Source organism: Neolamprologus brichardi, chromosome 16 (assembly GCF_056152115.1).
Source record: "Neolamprologus brichardi isolate AB-2024 chromosome 16, ASM5615211v1, whole genome shotgun sequence".
In the NCBI taxonomy this organism is placed as follows: domain Eukaryota; kingdom Metazoa; phylum Chordata; class Actinopteri; order Cichliformes; family Cichlidae; genus Neolamprologus; species Neolamprologus brichardi.
This window is the reverse complement of record NC_142119.1, coordinates 2,041,463-2,057,946: the sequence shown is the minus strand read 5'-3', so window position 1 is coordinate 2,057,946 and position 16,484 is coordinate 2,041,463. Positions and strand designations below refer to the sequence as shown.

General features: G+C 40.3%; 2 protein-coding genes and 1 non-coding gene across 3 annotated transcripts; all 3 read right to left on the bottom strand.

Annotated features, from left to right (window-relative positions):
- Positions 1-2,302: 2,302 nt before the first annotated feature.
- trnai-aau (transfer RNA isoleucine (anticodon AAU)) lies at positions 2,303-2,376 on the bottom strand. Its single transcript has one exon. It is a non-coding gene; the product is annotated as a tRNA-Ile (tRNA).
- Positions 2,377-3,770: 1,394 nt separating this feature from the next.
- On the bottom strand, positions 3,771-14,651 carry cops8 (COP9 signalosome subunit 8). Its single transcript, XM_006803756.3, has 7 exons — positions 14,527-14,651; positions 13,803-13,873; positions 13,600-13,648; positions 12,065-12,197; positions 5,205-5,312; positions 5,037-5,099; positions 3,771-4,334 (listed from the first exon to the last, which is right to left on the bottom strand). The coding sequence occupies exons 1-7, from the start codon at positions 14,596-14,598 to the stop codon at positions 4,255-4,257; spliced, it is 576 nt and encodes a 191-aa protein (XP_006803819.2). The 5' UTR covers positions 14,599-14,651; the 3' UTR covers positions 3,771-4,254.
- On the bottom strand, positions 8,933-10,563 carry trim63b (tripartite motif containing 63b). The gene has a single exon (XM_006803755.3). It carries the CDS (start codon positions 10,355-10,357, stop codon positions 9,299-9,301), a length of 1,059 nt encoding a protein of 352 aa, XP_006803818.1. The 5' UTR covers positions 10,358-10,563; the 3' UTR covers positions 8,933-9,298.
- Positions 14,652-16,484: the final 1,833 nt, after the last annotated feature.

The following is a 16,484-nucleotide window of genomic DNA, read 5'->3' as shown; positions in this document are numbered from 1 at the left end:
CTAAAGGATGTAGCATCATGGGCAGTGTAGTCCGTGCTGCAGGGAGAATGGACTGCCATACCCGTTATGTGTCTGTGAGCCCGAGGAGGGAGAAAAAGGAAAAGTACAAGTTGTCATCGAGCAAAAACAGGAGCTGGAAGCATGTAAATGTAATAATAACCACTGCAGCCAAGAAGAGTGCCTGACGAGCCCAGTTGTAAGTAAGCTATTAAGACTCGACTGTACACCGTGTTCGTGTTTTCCTCCGAAACAATAAGTTCCGTTGGAGTAGCCTTTCAACGACTCTCTCTGTCTCTTGCTAGCAAAGTTGACCCAGACAACAAAGTAAAGCTAGTTTTTGGCTACGAGCCCGACACAGAACCCGATGTATTAGCCAGAGGTCCCTTTACTACGGTTCGGAGCCGCGAACCTTCAGTAACAGTAATAAATCACAGCAATAGTACATTCACGTAGTTGTAAACAGCATGATAATATATTAAGTAATCCAAAGTATTCAGAATACGTTACTCTCATTGAGTAACGTAACGGAATACGTTACAGAATACATTTTGGGGCATGTAATCTGTAATCTGTAATGGAATACATTTTAAAAGTAACCTTCCCAACACTGTCCATTGGCTTTTACCTTTTCTCCCCGTTTCACTGCAAAGGTTTCTTGACAGTCACCCTTCTATTGAAACAATTTCTTATGGCGTGTCAGTGAACCTCCGATGGATCAATGTCCAGGTGCTGTGTTGGATATTTTTCTGTTTCCTTTTGACACAGCTAATAGCTCTTTAAAAATCACCTAGATGGTGCAAAAATACTATTTTATGTCTGTCAAACTGTTTTATCTTTGCAATTTTCCATAGATTCAACCAAAGAAATGCCAGTAAATACACAATGCTGGTTCATCCTTTGTTGCCTTTTTATCCCCACATTTTTCATTGAACAGTGTTAAATTGTGTATTAAAAAATGCCATTGCTTTGAAAACAGTTGTGTACAAGAAGTGGACTTAAAAAGAGTGAAAAGCATCCTGTGTGCAAAGACAGACTTGCTCACAACCACTGTGAATGTTGAAGAAATCCTCACCAAGTCATTCACAGAATCCTTTTTGCTGGCTTGAAAAGTCTGTTGTGTCCACAAATGTTCCTCCTCTAAGTTGTTAAGGTCAGTGAAATTGCTGCTGTGCTACTACTGCACTGGCACATGTCACGTTCTAATACTGACAGTCCAAATTTTTTTCTCCATACTCAAGTTCAGGTTTTGGTGTACACCTACCACGACGAGTTAACTGCTGTAGCAGCAGTGTAGTGACATTATTATTTACTTAAAACCTAAAAAAATCAATCAAATTCAAAGCTGGCTTCATCTGACAAACCCCTGGGTAATCAGAGTGGAGCAGAGCCTCATCTCAAGGGAGTCCTGCTCAGCCTTCAGATTGTGAGAGTGCAAAACTGTGTTTCACCACATATTCACTGTGGCATTCAGAGGGTTGCTGTTTCATGTGGTCCATTTTACAGTCAGTGAGAAATTAGAAGAGCAGAGAATGGCCGAAACCATTAAACAAATTGCTTTCATTAAAATGACAACTGAAGTTGGAGAAAACATATGAGGCCTGGCTTCCCTTCCCACGACTACTACCACATACTACTACTACATACTTTATATTATGACTGTGAAGATTTCTGAGAAAAAGAAGCTGAAGTCTGAGGGGATAATTGAAAGTGTATGACTTTCCATTCACTTTCAGTCCATGGATCACCTCATCTAAAAATAAGTTACCAGTGCTTGTAGAATCTTCCTACATGAGAGCTCTGTGTCAAAACTGGATCAGTTAAAGGTAGATGAGAACACTGAGGTCAAATTTATTATTGTAATGCAGATAGCAGATATGAGGCCATGTATACCACATGGCATTATGCATGTGTCAGTAATCTGAACCAGCACGAGGTATAAACGTGGACCCATGGTAGTAAAAGCACAGAGCCAATTCTGGAAACACAGTGTGACCTTGTGCCCTTACTTCAAAGCACTGTCGTCACTGTGTATCATATGAACCTAGAGAATTGTGTTCTGCATTCCCATCTTTTTAAAGATGGAAAAAAACAAAGTCTTGGGCTGCGTTGTCCCTGAAAGTATAAACCTGGCAGTCGTCTTCAGTAGGAAAAGACTGGTGTCCTTGTAACAGTTAACCTGGAAAAAAACCCAAAACAAACAGAAAATTTGTTTGAACTGCATGTCGATGAAATCATGCACAACGTGGAAAACTCACGGCAGTTCAATGACGCGTCAGATATTAAATTACCAATAGGAGAACCGTGGTCCGTACGGGGATCGAACCCGCGACCTTGGCGTTATTAGCACCACGCTCTAACCAACTGAGCTAACCGGCCATAGTGCACTACACATTCACGGTGGTTCCAGCGGTTGTCGTTTGTTTTCTGTGAAGTGAGCGCTATACGAATTATTCTTGGCTGCTTCCTCTCGTGACAGTGTCCTTGGCCCGTGTGGGCGGTGCTAACTCTGCTGCCAGCTGAAACCTGCACAAACGGAGAATAACCCAAAACTCCAAACCCTGGATTTCACCTGACTTGAGCCAGTGTTCCCTTAATTCACAGATGTCGAACTCCAGGCCTAGAGGGTTGTTTTCCTGCAGGTTTTAGATGTGTCCTTGATCCAACACAGCTGATTTAAATGGCTAAATGACCTCCTCAACATATCTTGAAGTTCTCCAGAGGCCTGCTAATGAACTAATCATTTGATGCAGGTGTGTTGACCCAGTGTGATATCTAAAACCTGCAGGACACCGGCCTGGAGTTTAACACCCCTGCCTTAATTTAATGTCAGGACAGTCACTAAACTTCCTGTCAGCTTAATACTACCTTAATTATTGATATAAATCGAATGAAGCACTCTTTACTTAGTTTAGGCAGTTTATGCACAATAGTTTGCTGGACACACATCTGTGTGTATATCCTTATTCTCCGTTACCTTTTAGTGTTTGTGTTGACTAAACCTGGTGGATACTGTCATGCTGGTTCAGTGCCAGACCAAAGAGAAGTCTCTTTAAGTTCACGGTTTCCTTTACATGCTGCAAATCTGTAGCCCGAGACAGACTTAAAAGGACACACAGCAGCAAATGTAAACAGACGGGCAATTTTCATGCTTGCAGTCGTGTCCAATGTGGCATTTTCAAAACAAAGCAAACCATGCCATGAAATAAATGAGGTCCTCGCAACCACAAAAGTGCAAGGAATGGCCCCGATGTCCAGGATTTCACACTAAATCACATCAAATGGCTGCCTCTCCCTTCCAGTGCCAGCTACAATAAAAGCTGAAATGACTACAAAGTAAAGGAGAAGTGCACATTTCAAATTATGCCTCAAAACAGAACAGAGAGGCCTTATACAGGTTTTTATTTTGCAGCAGTGAGGAACAGATGGCAGCCAGATATGACATCACAGAATAAAAATGTCCATGAGCTCTCTGATGTTAATTAGAAAGCATCACTTTAGAAGTTTATTATATTTAGCAGAGATGTTTTGCCTTCCACCGCCAGGATTAAACTGCAACTCGTTTCATTTTCCAGAACAATTTATGTGATTTTGGGGTATAAATATCCATTTGCTCCAATATCAACTTACCTGGTGGTCCATAATCATACATAAATACAGGGCTGCTTCCTCATATTGGGCCACAGAAGACAACAAACTTTCATTTACAGTGAATGTTGACTCTGAAATACAACACCAATTACAGACAAAACTCAGAAGAACAGTACCAGAAATATAGAAACAGCAAAATATTTATTCACCAGTCAAAACATAAAATTTCAAAATGAGGTCTCCGTACGGTGATGCATGCATGCCAAGACTCCTGTTACCCGATGACATTTATATCAAGGCCAACTTTAAACGCTAAAACAGAAGGAGAGGACTGTACAAGCTGGTTTGTGTACTTCTGCTGGGAGGAAAGAATTAGTTGGTGACGGGAAAATGAAGCTTCCTTTGAAAAACGGCCAAATCTAGACATCAGGTGGGTTCGCGAAGAGCATAAAAATGTACATCACAGTCTGAAATTTTCAACACATCAAGAGCAGAGGGTTTATTAGTCACTGAACATAAATAGCCATGTCCCAGAGAAATCATGCAAGATGATGGGGGGTGGGGTGGGTGTACGTCTCAACCAGGGCTGCAGGAAGGATGAAGAGTCTTGTATTCTCCCTCACTACCGAGCGGGTGAAAACGGGTGGTAGTGGCTGTGGTGGGTTATCAGTTCTCAAGAAAAGCCACGTAGTCAGTGAGTCTGGCCAACTGCTGCTCATTTGGAACCAACGAGACAGGGGGAGGATCTGTTGAAGGAGAGAGACACGGAGGAGGAGAAGTTGAGTCAGAGGGAGATTCCTCTTGTGCCAAATGCTATCGATCTTCTTACATCCTTTCAGTTTTAGCTCTTTAGCCCACATGCTCTGACTCTGAAGCTAAGCTCATTCGAGTTAGACCAACTGTTCACATCTAGAAGTGAGCTCAAGACTACTCCTGACCTGTTAAACAACAACTACCTGCCAGGCCAGCACAATTTTTTACATCCATCTCAAACAGAATTGTTTCCGGTGTGAGATCAACAACTAAAAGAGCCAATAAAAACTAAGGAAGAAAGTTGGGGGATTTATGTGGGTGGGTTGGTTGGTTGCATGCATGTGTGCATGCATGTGTGCAGCAGATGCTTCAGTCATGCAGTAAGTTCTGATGATTACAGATAAGACAGATGTCCTCCTGGTATGTCCACATAAATCAAACCCGTGGATTAGGCCTTGAAACTTTGAATCGTGGACATGTGACCGTGATAAAATTTGGGCTATATGGACGATAATCACATACTTCAAGAACTTCAAGGAAAAACAATGTCAGCATGACCCAAGTCCTAAATCTGTGCTCACAGCATTTTTATGTGTCTAATAAAATCCCCGGGGAGGAGACGCTTGGGAGTTGGATGCTCGGTTCCTTTTGGGTACATCCTGGTCGCAGTTTAACAGAGCAACACTGCCACCTACCTGGTTTTTTGGGCATCACCATCCTGGTGTTGGCGTCTGCCTGCCAGCCTTGGCTCACCACACCTTTGAAGTGAGGAAAAAAATATTCTTAATAACTCTGTATAAAGTAATGTGATAAAATTGAGAGCAAGATTACTGGCTGACTAAAAAAAGCAGATATAACATTACCCTTCACCGCTTCTTCCACAGAGTAGCCCACAAAGGCAGCAAAATCCTCCGCTGCGATGGAAGTGTACGCCTGGGCCACAAGGCTGTACGCCCGCTGCCGTGTGCTCTCTGTGAAGACATATGAGATAGGTGCATATGGAGTGCATATGAGCTAAATCTAGGCTCTGGTTCTATTTAAAGTGCACAGCAAACAGGGCAACTTGCTGGGAGCTTCCAGGCACGAGGAGAGTATGATGTTGCAGCATTTTAACATGATATTTAAGCAACATGTCTCATGTAAACAGCACTTCTAATGAGCAACAGCACAGGAGGTCACATGCTGTGACGAACAATTCTTCAGGAGTGATTTATTATATTCTAAGGAACAAAGCTCTGAGAACCAGAAACACATCAGATTATAATGAACCACTGAACAGACTGTTCATCTCATAACGTACAAAGCACAAATAATCTATATTCACAGGCTGTTTTAAATTAGATATGAAACATGTATTTAAAAAAGTATTCTGAATAGATCTTTCCCTCTGAGCACAACTTTATTATATTTAAAAAGCTATGTATAGTTTTACCGTCATGCTATAAAACCTGCCAGAATTACAGACTGTCAAAATACATTAAGGAAAATTATTCTGACCCAAAAGGAACTGTGGCTGGACGATGAGGCTGGTATGAAAATGTGGTTACAGGGCTGGACAGAAACATTTTCTCCTTAGATCACGACCCTTAGTGTGGGTGTAAAATCGATTTGGCTCCAGTTTTTAAGCAGAACTTAATGGTTTTTTTTACTTTTTCCCTCAACTCTGAAGATGTCATGTGGATCTCTTTGGTATTCATGCAGTTAAAATCCTGGACCAGTAAGCGGACAAAAAAAAAAAAGCTCCAAATTTCAACCCACACCTTTGCACTCTGAGGGTCTGTAAATATTTTGCATGGCTTGAATGAAAAAAGTAAAGCTCATGTACACAAAATCTGATGATTTTTGCAGGTCACTTGGGATCACTCACTGATTTTTCCATGGATTGAGTAGGCATCATTAAGAACATTGTTTTTATCTTCTGTTATTTTTACATGATTTATCACTGCCTTTGGTCCTTAATAGTGAAATCTGGTTATCAAACTGTTTCCGTTTAGAATATGCAATGCAATAAATTCAAGCCCAATCATTATTGCATTTTCAGGCAATAATTTGTGTTCTTCCACTGACTTTAACACTTTAGGGTCATTGATTAGTTTTATGGATATTCAGAGGCTTTGTTCTGCTATGGTCAGCTGCACTCATGTAGCGTGCATCACTGATCTCATCCCTGGGGCATCACTTAATACTGAAATGTCAATGCTGGAGAGGATTTTCCATCTGTTGTACTGTCTCACTTATGCCATAACCCAGATCTGTCACTCCCAACATGCATCATCAGTAATGCGTTTTCCCAACTTCATGTTTTAAGTATGAGACGTATCATCCTAATAAAACTGAACAGCTGCATCATGGCTTTAGTCTTAGTTTCTAAATTGTTACATCCTGAGTAAATGTCAAGTAAGGGTATTTGTTTCTCTGTCCATCTGCAAGATTACACAACGCCTCCTGGACCAAATTTCAGAGAATGTGGTGGGAAAGGAACTTAACAAATTCTGATGATGATTTCTTTAAAACTAGACAGTGCACTGGCCTTGGAAGAAGCTCTTTGTTTCTCACTCTGCCGACTTTGCAGATTTTTCACCTTTCTTGTGGTAATTGTATGTGTTTGGCAAGTCACTTCATCCCAGCCCAAACAAACACACAATGACACGCAGCTCTAACAGGAACTGCTCTGGGTAAATCAAACAAAGCTAGTCTTAACAAAACATTGTCTGTCTTTAATTCCTCGTACCATCTGGGTTTGCTTTAAGTGAAATCTTGCATTTGTTGTTCAGGAAACTTTGACTTAAAATGAATTCCACAATCAAGTACACTTAATTAAAGATCTGTTAAATGAAGCATGCTTAAGCCGAATCATGAATATGCTCACACCACAGACCCGTTGAAGACTTTATCAGCAGGCTCTGGCTTCAGCTTCCAAACTGCCCTGTTTATCTAGCCTGACTTGACGTGCTGTGGAGATTACTGTAGGAGTGACAGGGCCTCAGAAACAACATACGCTGGCAGGTATTTGCTGCTGCTACAGCAGCTATCACGCAAGTGCCTTGGGGTTATGGCCTTTGGTGTTTTATAGCCTAGCAACGGGTTGTGTGTATACCAACAATCATCCTCCTGTCTGCTGCAGCCGTTAGCAGCGGTAACAATAACAAGTGGGATGAGAAAAGACAGCTGTGTAGGGGAAGGCCGGAGATTGTCAAGAGCGCGTTCCCATTGTGATGTCCAACGAGCTTCCTGTCCTAAATGTTACTGCATGTTACTGCACTTATTAAAAAGAGGCAAAAAGAAGCTGAACACATGTCTTGGAAAATATGTCAACACAGTTTACGCAACAGCTGCGCTTGAGTTTTAACCAAAGTCATGACTGTAGGTGGCGTTTCAGCATGGGGGGGATGATCTGTGGGTCCAGCTCTAGGGAATTTTGACCATTAGATACACCAATTTGTTTCTTCCATTAATTTATTAAAAAATAAATCTTTATTTATGTAAAGGAAGAGTGCTAGAAGAATGGTGTGATTCTACTGATTGAGATCAGTGTGTGTTTGGGTTTGTGTGTGGTGGGGATCATTAAATATATCCAAAAGAACAAATAATTCATAATCATATTCTGGCAGGGTGTTCTGTCTCACTAAAATGTTACAAAAGCTTTTTCTAAATAATTCTTATCCTGAACCTTAAAAAAATGAACTGTGTAACTGTGACTCGAATAAAGACAAAGTTTTTGTAGACAAACTAAACTGCACTGAAAACAAAAGCTTAGCCAAAAACAAGCTAAAAAAAATATGTTGGACTATAAAAACTGACTGGGTGTCCTCTGTGTCGTCCCTGAAATGTAGGCCTGAGATCAAACAGCCACAATCATTATTTATTTAAATACTGTTCTGATTCAAACAACCTCTTAAATCAAGAAATCCAAATGAAACCCATTTTGTTGTGCATCACTATGCTAAAAACTCCTATTAAAAAGAGACACCGCTTATAAAACTGCTTCTTGTGTTGGAACAACTTTCTGGCAGCTGACCATCTGTAAATTCAAATGCTCCTGACCCAACAAGGCCGATCACCTCAAGGGTTTTTTTCTGTAACCCAGCCTCAGGGAAGATGTATATTTTTACCATGGCCTCTTGGCCGCTAGAGAATGACTTGTGTGGCAACTGGACGGGCCTTTCTTAGCATGCCCCTCTGACACTTCAGAGTTGGGTTGGAGGTGCTGAGTAAGACATCAGTGAGTGGGAGGATGGGAGTTTTATGCAGGAGAAACGGGACCTGGCTTGTCCTTCCATGTCAGTCTATTCCAGGGTGAGCTATCACCTCTCACCATCTCACCTCTTAAAAATAGCCCCCACTTTTCACCAGCAAAGGCAAAGCAGACAGGACATGGCAAGGGGCTTTATTTTTAAATACAGTCCACTGCCAAGTAAGAGCAGCAACAGACTGGGAACCATTCTGATGGAAGCACTCCAAAAGTCTGTAGCACCAAAATAATCCTAAGACATGTAGGGGTTTTTTCCCTCTAATCCCCATTTATTTAATATAAATAAAACAATATTTTAAGTTGGGCTTACATTGAGCTAAAAATAAAGAACATTGCTGCTTCAATTCATGCAGGTTTATTACCAGTAACAACAGACTTGGTGATTACATCGAGGTCAGTTGATCACCAATTCCACAAAAAAAAGTGAGAAAGGAAATCTAAAATAACAACTATTCCTAAATACTACCTGTTTCTACATTTAACAGACTTAGAGGTACAAAAGTATAAAAAGAACTTAAGAAAAAAAGAATGAATATGACACTGAAATTAGATATTGCACTGACAGGGCAAACAGTTTCAGCCCACATCCTCTTTCACCTCCTTAATATTTCATTCAACATTAAATTCAGAGTCCTCAAGACAAACACTGCCCTATTTCAAAACACCTTCAAGAGTACTTAAGTTCAAAACAACTTCCAATTCTCATCATTCCTCCTCTTCTTCCTCCTCTTCCTCCTCCTCCTCTGCATCCTCAAATTCATCATCGTCTCCAACCACTCCAAAGTCCATTTTTCCAAGGACTCTTTCAACATGTTCCGTTGATATAGTGAAGTGGTCCATCTTCTCAAAGCCTGGCTCGGGCCTTTCTTCCCCCAGTGAAGCTTTGGCTGCATCTTTGGTCTGTGTGATAAGGCCCTTCGAAGCCAACAGGAACTCAGCAGCTCCGCTCTGCTCCAATGCCCTCACAGCCGAATCGGTCAGCTCTGAGCTGGCCTGCAGTCTCTCACCGTAACGCTGAGCCAGTGCCCGCAGAGCTGCCACCTTTTCATCTTGCTCTTTCCCAATCTGCTCAAGTAAAATGCCCTTACGCTCTTCTAGGATAGCATATAGCAGATCAAACCGCTCAGCGAGGCCCTGCTTGGCACGCTGAGCGTTTTCCTGTACAGCACGGCAGGCGTCTTCCATCTGATTGAGCAGAGACTGCAGGCGACCATTGCTGGTCACCAGAGTATCGATAGCATTACTCAGTTCACCCTTCTGGGTCTCATAAACAGCTGTTAGAGGGGCCACCTCACAGTCCTTATGCTGGCCAAACACTTTGCACATGGAGCAGGTGGGTGTTTGGCAGGTCACACAGTAGATGTTGATTTTCTCATCCTCATGTTCCTGGCACTTTGGCTCTTTGGACTCTTTAGGCTTCAGGTTGGTTTCTGTCTTTCCACTGCCACTTAGTTCTTGCTGCTGCTTGTAGATGTCAATGATATTTTCCACTAACAGGTTTCGCTGAAGCCCGTGCACACCATGGCGGTCGAGCACAACCTCAAACCGGCAGGTAGGACAGCGAAAGACGCCACCAGAAAAGCGGTACGGGTTGCGCGAGTCATAGAGGTCACTGGCACAGCTACGGCACAGGTTGTGCTGGCAAGGCAGGATGACCACAGGCTTCGTGAACATGTCCAGGCAGATGGGGCAGCTCAGCTGCTTCTCAAGGCTATCCATGGGGCTGGGGGGCCGAACCACAGATCCTGTCCTCTGGATGTCCATTTCGTAAGTTTTATGCGTACACCTAGACTAGAAGTCTTCTGTTCTCACAAGGAGAAAGCTAAAAGCTGAGTTGCTAAAAGAGAGTACAGCGTCTAAGAACTTCTCCTGTTGGTGTGCCGTACTTGAAATGCTGATATCTATTCTGGTTGAGAGCTAGCAGCTCTGTCCTTTATACTGCACACTCACAGCTGGTGACACCCGATCCTTTCCACCAGGCATTCCTACCCGCTTGCTAGCCTAGGATCTTTTCACCGAAACGCCCCCTCCTACCCATTGCAGCATGTGTCACATGCCCCAGTGGGCGCCGAGTCCCCTCTAACAGTGACCCAAGTGGCCAACTGAGCACAGACAAACAGGGTCCATGTGACCGGCTCAGAGGAGCTCGACATGAGAAAGGGGGCTCAGTATTATTGGTAAACAAGTCTGAGTCAAGATCCTGTGACTTGGCTGTTTTTCCATTTGATTTCTTTTAATTTATCTGCTCAATGTGCCAATTTATGTAACCGGTTCTGTTTAGTAAATGGAGGGACTGTACAGAAAAACAATTTTTATATGTTTTAAATTAAACTAACTGATAACAGCAAATGGCTGAGGATCAATTATGTTTATTAAACTACCACTGACACAACATTTAAACCTCTTTTTTTCCTAAATGATAATTTATCTGCTAGTCTCTTTCTTTTGCAATGCTTATTCTTCAGCACTGTAACCTGATGCTTTTAATAATAAAATACACAATTTAGTGAGACTCTTAAATTAAATTAAATTTAAGATAAGATGATAATATATTTTATTACTTTTTAGGTTCTCAATATATTTAATGTCTTCCTTTTGTGGCTTTGATTTAAACAGATTTATTAAAAATATTCAGAATAATTTATACATTTGGAGATATATTCTTTTAACACATTGATGGAAAAAATATATATTATGCAATATTTGAATTAGTGTGAGCTGTATGATGGTCATGAATACACTCAGTACATTAAGTGCCTGGAAGTACAGTCAGATTGCAAAAAAATGTAATCTTGAATAAATGCTGCAGTTCTTGACTGTTGTGCATTTTTTGTTAATGTTAATGTTTATTCACACATCTACTAAGCAGTTATGACCAGTGGTTGCTTAACTGTGCTATGACATAGTGTACTGAGCATTAATATCTGATCAACACACAGTGTCATAAACATAAGTGAGAAGCTATTTTTAAACTGTTGCACAATGTAATTGGCACATGATACAAATGCAGCTAGAACTGTGACCATCGGATGATATAACTTTATGACCTGATGTTTCTAGAAAATAATTCCTTTAAAGTTGAGAAGGTGATCTGAAAAACAGACAAAAATATGTAGGTACGCAACCACCTTCTTAATATGCAAGTATCTTGTTGTGGTTATTTGATGTACCCTTCATGACCATGAGGGTTTCTGTTTATTTTCCCATTGCTTTGTTGCATCATAGCCCTGACTGGGTTCAGCTGTTGCCCCCTGCTGGCAGTTATTCTAAATGATTTATGAAACTTTTTTAAAATATTGAACTCACTTAAACGTGCTGAAAGAACATGTTGCCTTAGTTTCTAGTTTCAACAGAGCCAAATTTATATATCACATAAAGAATATTTGGAAGCATAATTAATCTGAAAAGTGTAATAACAAGTCAACGTGAGGCACGAGAAGTCAGCTAGTGTTCTTAACATTTTTTGGTTACCTCTAAGGGCCTCCATGACATGAAGAATATTCTCCGACCACTGATAAGCAGCAATGGCTGTGTAGATCCCTGGAAAGTCTCTCTGCCAAATACGCTGGCCCACTGCCCAAATAGCTGCTAATTCAGGATTTGCCTGCAGGAAACAAGTAAAAAGCATTTCAAACACAATCAGCATGCAACACTTGAGCAGGTAGTGGTTTTAATGCTACTGTAAAGAGCATTCACAGCCCAATATATATGTAAGACTGTTGGATCATAATGGTTCCATCATCCTTAAATTGTCTTTTCTTGGACTTGGCAAGAAGTCATGACTTGATTGGCAGTACCATAATTCCATTTATTTCATAGTGCTCTCTTGGTTGTCTAAGCAGGTCCAAAAAGTTTTCCTGTGGGGCAAATTGATCTGACAGGACTTAAGATCATTTTGCAATACAAGTCAAAATGCCAATTACATATGTTTTTAGTTACTTACATTTACAGTTGAGCAATTTTTCTAGAAACACAGAACTGCTTGTGTCAGGGTGGTAAAAAAATGTTTGCCCTTAATATTAAATGTGATGCAGGCACCACAATGGCAAAAAGCTGATGGAAAAACACAGACTATACATTTCTAACTTCTAATTTGGAGCTAGAATATAATTCCTTATTATCATATTGTTCTGAAAGCTCCATGAAAAGCCTCCAGTTGATCCAAGGCAAACAGGGACTAGAAAAAGAAATCTTTATTCCATATCAGCCTCTCACCATTGGCTCCTTGTACCATCCCTTTGTGATGCTATGATGGATCTAGCTGCTCAGTCATTAAAGGACTTCTCCAATCCATGAGTTTGTCTTTACTCATTAAATCAACCAGTCACATGACATTAACGTAGTGCATTCAAACAAGACGAGACAAAGACAAAATGCTATTCAAATTGAGTATTCGAATGACGAAGAAAGGTAATACAAGACACTTTGAATGGTTGGTGGTGTCAGATGGGCTGGTCTGAGTATTTAGGAAACTTCTGATCTGCTGGGATTTTTCCCCACATCTCTAGGATTTACACTGTATTTTTAGAAAAAAGGAAAAGTCAAATGAGTGCCACTTCTTGTTTATGACAGAGTTTAGAGGAGAATGGTCAAACTGTTAGGAAGGCTAATCAAATGGGCTCCACGGTCACCATATCTTAAGCAAGTACAGCGTTTAGAGAGGTTGCAGAACAGGAGATTTATGTCAGAGATAAGCACCCAAAAAATCTGCACCAACTGTGTGATGACATCATGTCAACATGGACCAAAACCTCTAACACCAGCACCTTGTTGAATCTATGGCACGAAGAATTAAGGCGGCTCTGAGGGCAAAAAAGGGCTCATCCAGTACTAGCAAAGTGCACCTTACAAAGTGTCTAGTAACTGTATACATGACAGTATGAGTAGGTTTGAAAAATGTAATAAAACCAACATTGGATTTTAAAGTAAACAGCATTTACCGTTCACATTTACATGCTCAAATGTTATTTCTTTAGCAGTGTTTACACATGTTTTAACAAGCTTACCGATTTTATTGCTTGGGGAATCCTCTTCCATAGATACCTGGCATTATTCCTGTTAGGAAAACACACAACACATTCATAATACAGATACAGGCAGTAAAAAGGGGCTCATCAACTAAATCAGCTACCTGCAATCTGAGACTCAAATATACATTTAAATTTATTTCTCTTTATAAACACATAGAGATCAGAGATCAGTGACTTACATGTCATTATTAAGTAAATAGAGCGCCAGCAGCTGAGCGTAGACCTGAGGTGTTGCAATGCCCCCTGGAGCCTGTTACAAAGAAATGCAGGTGTGCGATTAAACATTAGAACTAAAACAAGCCGAAAACTGAACAAATGTTACTTCTCAGAGAAAATGGGTTATTATTATTGTCTTATTATTGTCATAATAATAATAATAATAAAAAATAGTCGCTGATGTTCACCCAGCAAGCGTCCAGTTAATAGTTTTAGCTCCTTCTAACATTACAGTACTGGTCTCGCTCACTTATTCTTATACTATAAACTGTCAGTCCGTAGGCTGCATGCAGATAGACAGACAGACTGTCAACACAGACAAGACTTAAAGGTTCTTAAATCAAACACATGACCTGCAGATATGTTCCAATTTAACGGAGAGATTATGACCGCTAACTTCCTACTATCTGCTGGCAAGTAAAGGCAAAGGTAAAGCAAAGAGCAGTCCAACATGAACACGTTGCAAAAGCCTATATCTCATTTTTAACATGAGAATGTTTCGCCTACCAGAAAACGTGTTTGATAAGTTAATTTCACAGAGCTTTAAGGTAGGCTACACACAGGCTAGGTTTTGTAGCCAATACGCTAGCCTAAAATATCTAGAAACCGCACCGTTCCCATCCTGCTTTCAAAGCCACAAAATCTCTGCGACCTTCCTGTTCATATTTAAGATCACAAAGTCCTTACCTCAAGCTCTTGGGCTTCACACTGCTCTAATAATTTATCAAAATTTTCCTCCATAATCACAGCAGTAGGCATGATGATGCCTAGCTGTTGCACCGGAAACTTCTGCTTCTTCTTCTTCTTCTTTGGTGTCTTCGCCGTATTATTACGAGTCCGACGTCGGGTGTGTGCTCACCCCCGTCCTCTGCTGGCCAAAACGCAAACTACAGTGGAATTCAACGGGACCAAAGTAGTTACATAAATAAAGCATGCATAAATAAATTCCAAACAAAAAGAGAAAAAATGTAAAAAGAAACATAATTTAAAAAAAAGTTTGTCAAAAGGAAGTCTGCATTCATAAAATCGAAGAAATCTAAACACTACATCTAGAGAGCATCCTGAGGGTAACAAACTGTTGTTTCTTTAAGTAAATTTAGAGTTTAATGAGTTTTATTCATATAAAAGTTCTTGTCATTATTATTAAATGCTGTAGTTTGTAAACTTTAAGATATACATGCAAGTTTAGATTTATTGGTACTTCTACCAGGGAAACAATCACTCTTTAAATAACACTGCTGAGAGATACTTTTTTTCTTTTATTTCACTAATGATCTTCCTGCCAGTGGTGGGCATTCCTCTATTTTAATTCCTTTTGATCTTTTCTTTGCCTTTGATGGTGGAGACTACATATACCTTTTTATTCCCTCAACCTCTAAAAAATTAGCTTGGCAACTGAGACACAGCTCTCATGTGTTTTCTTCATTTAGATAGATATTGTGCGGTGATATAGAAAATTTATCATTCTCCAAGCTTTTGATTTTTTTTAATCTGCATTGAGGGTGGTATTTTGCAGTCTTAAGGAACACTAAATGTGTAAAAACAAAAACCCCTCAGACATCTTTTTCCACACTTTAATTACAACATTTTTGAATTACTTAAAAACACCAGTTATAATGACAAATCTGAGATTTTTAAAATTCTTTTTTGGGGGTCACAACCTCCAAAATATTTGTTTTTATCAATGCTGGAACACAACATGCACTAATCAATTTATCAGCTTCACAAGCTCTTTTTAATCTCTATGGAAATAATAGATATCTTGTAAAACAACACATATGGACCAATTTGTTTGAGATTACTGTTGCATGACAAAATAGAAAAAAAAACCCTATGTGGACTCTTAAGCAGGACCCAGTGCAGACAAATTCAACGTTCAAAAGGTTTATTGAATACCAACAAGGAAATATAATGAGGACAATTTGAGTTTGGGAGCCACTGAGAGAGGAGAGGGGTAAATTAGCCCAGGTTAATCCATAGACAGGTAAAGGTGTTCCACAGAATTGTTCCAGGGAGTTTTATGGAGAGTATGTGAGATTACTTAGTTAGCAGGTCTGGGGAGAATACGTGAAATGGGGACACTGATCTGTTTTGCACCAGCAAACAAACTCATAGGCAGGCAGCTGAGTAGTGAGTAGAGTTGGTGTGAGGAGCAGGTGTGACAGCTGAAGAGCAGGAATCCGTGATTCCACTCACAGGCGGATCTTCAGCTGCCTGACCCAACCCTGACATGAGAGAGAGTGGAAAATCAAAACAGCAAACAGATTATCACATTTCTATGAGTCTTTTTTGTTGATTTAACTGCATGGCAGGGCATATCTGGCACTGTCCCTGATTGTCAGGAGGCATCCCAGATGTGCTTCAGGTAGACTTAAAGAGCTACTGGAGGTATACTGGGTAAAAATGACTACAATGTGACCCTGTAATGTGAAAGCAGTTTCATATGCCTTTAAGGATAGGGATTTTTTGTATTGAAATTGAGTTTTAGAAGAGCTGGAACTTATTTATTGCATTCAATAAATCCTGTATATTATAAATTCAAATCTTAAAACCAGATTTCTGAGGACTGTTAACTAGACATGGACGACTTTTATCACTTCACCAGTGTGATAACTTCTGTTATTGATTAATAAAATTAAGTAGGT

Coding starts and splice junctions, on each gene's coding strand:
- trim63b (XM_006803755.3), bottom strand. CDS start 10,357: ATGGACATCCAGAGGACAGGATCTGTGGTTCGGCCCCCCAGCCCCATG.
- cops8 (XM_006803756.3), bottom strand. CDS start 14,598: ATGCCTACTGCTGTGATTATGGAGGAAAATTTTGATAAATTATTAGAG. Junction 13,874..14,526: donor GTGAAGCCCAAGAGCTTGAG/GTAAGGACTTTG, acceptor TCTTTGTAACAG/GCTCCAGGGGGCATTGCAAC. Junction 5,100..5,204: donor TGTGGAAGAAGCGGTGAAGG/GTAATGTTATAT, acceptor CTCACTTCAAAG/GTGTGGTGAGCCAAGGCTGG.